Consider the following 4,740-nt stretch of genomic DNA (forward strand, 5'->3'; position numbering starts at 1 on the left):
TATATATATAAAATCATATATGCTCTTTTACTTGTTTCAGTTATTTGATGCAGCCATGCTGGAGCACCGCCTTTATAGTCGAGCAAATCGACCCCAGAGCTTATTCTTTGTAAGCCTAGTACTTATTGTATCGGTCTTATTTTGAGGCATTGTAGGGTAAGTGTGAGAGGCTGGATTTGGACAGTGTTAACGTAAAATAAGTAGAATATTTGGGCCGGTTGAAATGCTAGAGAGTTGATGACTGAAACAAGGAAGAAAAGTAATTGAAAATTTCAAAGAAAACAAAATAGACATGAATCTGTTTGATGAATAGTTTATTCAATAATTAGGCAACGTTTGACTAAACAATATAGATTTCCATTTGGCATACAGTGAGCAGAGTGAGAGCATAGCAGAGAGAGAGAGAGAGATCAGAATGACAAACTGCAATAAATTTAGACAAAAATATGATAATATTGAAGGTTCAACAATAATTGTTTGACACAGAAAATCAATTTGTATAAAATAATAGCATGGAGACATGACAAAATGAAGGTGCAGGACACTTAACATGGTAGCCATGTGCATGCACGCATGCACGCTGGATTTCAAAAGCATTTTAATGTTAGAACTCAAAAAATGCATTTCTGTAATTAATTCAAGTAATATATATATATTTTTTTCCCTCCTGATTGTTAATTTGAATTAAACTTAAATTGGTTGTTATTAGAATAATTACTGTGACTATTTAATTAAAGAAATTTCTAAGTCTCACTGTCTCAAGTAAGATAACTTAAGAACTGACTGAAAAACGAAACACTGCTGCCAAAAGACAGGCAATGTAAATGCAAATAAATTTAGTATCAAGATAATGTTTTTTAAGGTTTGTAATCTTTATTTTCGAATAACTTATGATGCCCCAACTCCACAAATACAGAATATATATTACATGCAACACACAGAAATATACTCTTCCATGCACATACAAGTGATGGGTGCATGTATGGCACATGTATATGCATGCATACATTTTTATATATATACATACATATATGCGTGTGTACATATATATACATACATCGTATTTTACATACCTATCTCATAAATTTAGGACAATATACAAAAAGAAAAATAAGCATTTTTGTCTTCTTGTTTTTTTTTGTTGTTCAGGGGGGGGGGGTTTAAATATGTGATGAAAAAATATTTAAAGAGAAAGAAATCTACATTAGTCATGTTTTTATTTGCACTTTTTTTTCTTCTCACTCGATTGTAGATTTGTTTGTTTGTTTTTGTTTAACCTAAGAATATGTCAGACATGCCACCAGGGGGTTTGCTAACTCTGGTACTTGAACGCTTGGGACGATCATCATCATACTGAGCACCTGGAAAAGAAATTGAAGACATATATCAAACAAAGTCGTAAGAATCTGAATCGTTTTTGGTCCCAGAAGAAATGCATTTAAAATTAAAAATGAAAAAAACAGAAAAACAAAGAAAATCACATCTTGATCCTTGTGCTTGAGAAATTTGGCACTAAAAATCAAAAGTAAAGGAATAATTAAAAAGAAAATGAAAAAGAAATGATGCAATGTTTTAAATGAAAGCCTAAACTCTATAGTCTACAAATTTCCCCATAGAATGTGTTTTCTTTAAGTACTTCCAATTCTTTACATTTTCAATTTTTAGCTTTAAAAATAACTAAAAGATTAAATTACTTATCCTAAATATTTAGAAAACAATTACAGTAAAAATTAATTCATTTTATTATTTAATTATTAGTAGAAGTAGAAAGGAGTAGTCAAAAAGGGGGGAAACCATTATTAGGGACATAAGAAGGAGTGGAAGCATTAATAGGCATTTAAGAAGTTGGGGGGGAATGCTCCAACCAATATCATAAACAAGCAATCTCATGAAGAGAGTGAAATGTGGTTGAATGGATGAAACTTAAACGAAATTAGCATCGTCTTTCTTTTTCCATATTTATTTTCAGTATAATTATAATTAGATTCAATTTAATCTAGAAATTAATGAACCTGATTATAACTGAGGGATATAAGAGACTGAGACATTTAGAGTTTTGCCTCTGGTCCCCCTTCTCTCATACTTTTGCCCCTCATCTCCTAGTCCAAACTTTCCCCCTTGGGGTTCCATAATCTTGCAAACTGTATGACGCCTTCACTTATGACTTACTTGGTAACCTCACTGTGTAGCTTTGTACCAGAATTATCATAATTATCATGATTTTGTGTGTGTGTGTGTGTGTAACACAGTCGTATACATAACCAACCTTTGCTTACAATTGAAAAACCAAAAAATTTAAGCTAGAAGTAGTGAAGAGAAGAACCAACCCATAGCCTACCAAGAAAGAAAAATAAAAAGCCTGAACTAAAAATATTGAAGAATTAGAAAATAAGACATCCAAAACAGATGTTGGTGACTTCATATTAAATTGGGACGTTTCAGGTGTGATCCAAAATGATCTTCAGTAGTTTATTTATTTACAAACTTAAGATAAACCTACACAAAAAATGCAAGGTGATGTAGCTACATGAGATTAATGACTGGTGATGTGAGATGTCCAAAATGAATATCTAAAATGGTGTGTATACATAATTTAGGGACTAGAAGACACATATGTTGAATAGGAAGAAATAAAGAAAGAAAATAGAATATTGACCCAGGAAATAATATATAAACCTACAGACAATTTGAAATATTGTAAAGCTTTGGTAAGGAAAGTATAAGATCTTCAATAGTATGAAGAGAATGCCCTAATGTACCAATATGTCAAAGTCAGGATAAAGAGTTCAGTTAGAAAATCTTGAAATAGTGGGAAACATTTAGATTACAGGTTAAAGAATAACAGGTTTAATTTATAGCTCCATCTTAATCAACAGTAACTTAACGATATGATTTCTAAAAAAGGACAAAATGGTTATATATATAATCTTAAGACTAGAAATTTTAAGACCTTTGAAATAAGCAAAAAGAATAAACAAATATATATATACTTTGCATTTTCTTCCTTATTCCTCAAATTCAAACTTCTAATCCTACCAAATATTATGAAGAAATGATTATCTCCCTTGTACTTAATGGCCATTAGGGGACACCATGTATATCAATATGTAATTTATCTAATAGCATGTTAAATAGTGAAGTCTAGAGGAACAATAGACAAAATCATTGTTTAGTGATGAGCAACGTCTTGGTAACATAGATACCTAATGTGTCAAGGGCGAACCATTAATATTTAAAATGTCCATTTTGTGTGGTGGATAGGTTGTGAAAAAGATAAATTATTGATAGCAGTTTCAATGTTTGAAATTTATAGAAGTAGCATCAATTTTTAATCCTTTGTATACTGTTGGATAAATACTTTCAGCAAGGGTCAGCTGTTTTGATTAAGTCTATTTCAGTAGCTCTAGTGTGCTCTTGCAGAGCGATATCCTCCATAGCATTGTACACAGATAAAAAAGATTACTATGGAAAAAACAAAGGAGTCAAAAGTATATGCTGACATTTAGGTGTTGGTAATCTTGAACAGTATCTGTTTTAGGTGGGGGAGGGGATTCAAGGGTGGTCTAGCTGAAGATAAATAAACAAATAAGCTTACCTCTAAATATAGTTAACGATACCTTTCAGGTTTTTACAACAGTTTTTTTTCTCCTTCCTTTTCTTGTGAGCTAGAATTAAGAATGTATCTGACCACTTCCCTATATAACTTCAATTGATATGGTCAGTTTACTGCCCTGAATTATTCTAACATAGGAAAACTAAATAATATTAAAACAGGCAAGAATTGACAACAAAAGTAAAATGATAACAAGACTCTAGAATCAAAATGGTGAAAAACATTTTCAGTTAAGAGCTAAACTATAAAATAATATTTGCATTCTAGATGTCATTTACATTGGTTTAAGCCTTCACCATTCAGATTATCAAATGTTTTGCTTAGTTTTTCACATTGTTTTGAACCAATCACATATTATCTTGAAACTTCAAGATTTCAACAATGTGAATGTTTATTTTTAGAATGACATTGTAGGGTAGGAATGAGTGGCTGAATCAGGTCACTTTTAACATAAAACAGGGAGACTATTTTGGCTGGATGTGACCAGTTTAAATACTAAAGGGTTAAAATTTAATTATCAACTTGAAATGATCATTTCCTAGACATATTTCCTAAAGCCACCCCACTCCCAATAATCTTGGCTTCTCTTTCTCTCACAATCTTGGAGGCATTGTCCTTCTTCGCGGGACAAAGGCATAAGAATAAAAGGGAGGGGGAAACAACAGAAGAGGATAACTACTGTAGATTGCCTTCATAGCAGTTGATTCCCACCCAAAACCAAGTATCAAGAGGTAAAACCACAATAACATTAAGAATGGAAGCCTAATACAGATTAAATACAATGGTAAGATTGATAGGTAGGCGGGAGGAGATTAAAAAAATAATTCCAAATGTGAAATTTCTCCAGTCACAATAATCAGTTTGGTACATGAAAAGGTCCAAAAAATTCATATAAGAAAGAAAGAAAGAAAAAAAGGAAAAACAAAATAAAGAAAAAAGTTTTTTTTTTTTTCAGTCAACAAAAATAACTTTGGAAAAAAGCGCATGCATATTTCTATAAGGCCTAAAAGACATTTGCATAAACCTGTTGTGTGGTTAACTGGAGAACCAAACGAAGCCAATCAGCAACAAAATTGAACACCAAAAGAATGGAAAAAAAAGAAAAAGAAAAACAACTACATATCATT

General features: G+C 31.5%; 1 protein-coding gene across 1 annotated transcript in view; it reads right to left on the reverse strand.

The window, feature by feature from the left end:
• Positions 1-297: 297 nt before the first annotated feature.
• The window catches only part of LOC106870763 (dihydropyrimidinase), a 138,391-nt gene continuing 133,948 nt past the window's right edge, over positions 298-4,740 (reverse strand). Inside the window, exon 16 of the mRNA XM_052976487.1 lies at positions 298-1,361. Coding sequence (XP_052832447.1) covers positions 1,273-1,361 — 89 coding nt within the window. The 3' untranslated portion in view covers positions 298-1,272. The remainder of the gene's footprint in view (positions 1,362-4,740) is intronic.

The sequence above is a fragment of the Octopus bimaculoides genome, chromosome 24, assembly GCF_001194135.2.
Source record: "Octopus bimaculoides isolate UCB-OBI-ISO-001 chromosome 24, ASM119413v2, whole genome shotgun sequence".
Taxonomy (NCBI): Eukaryota; Metazoa; Mollusca; class Cephalopoda; order Octopoda; family Octopodidae; genus Octopus; species Octopus bimaculoides.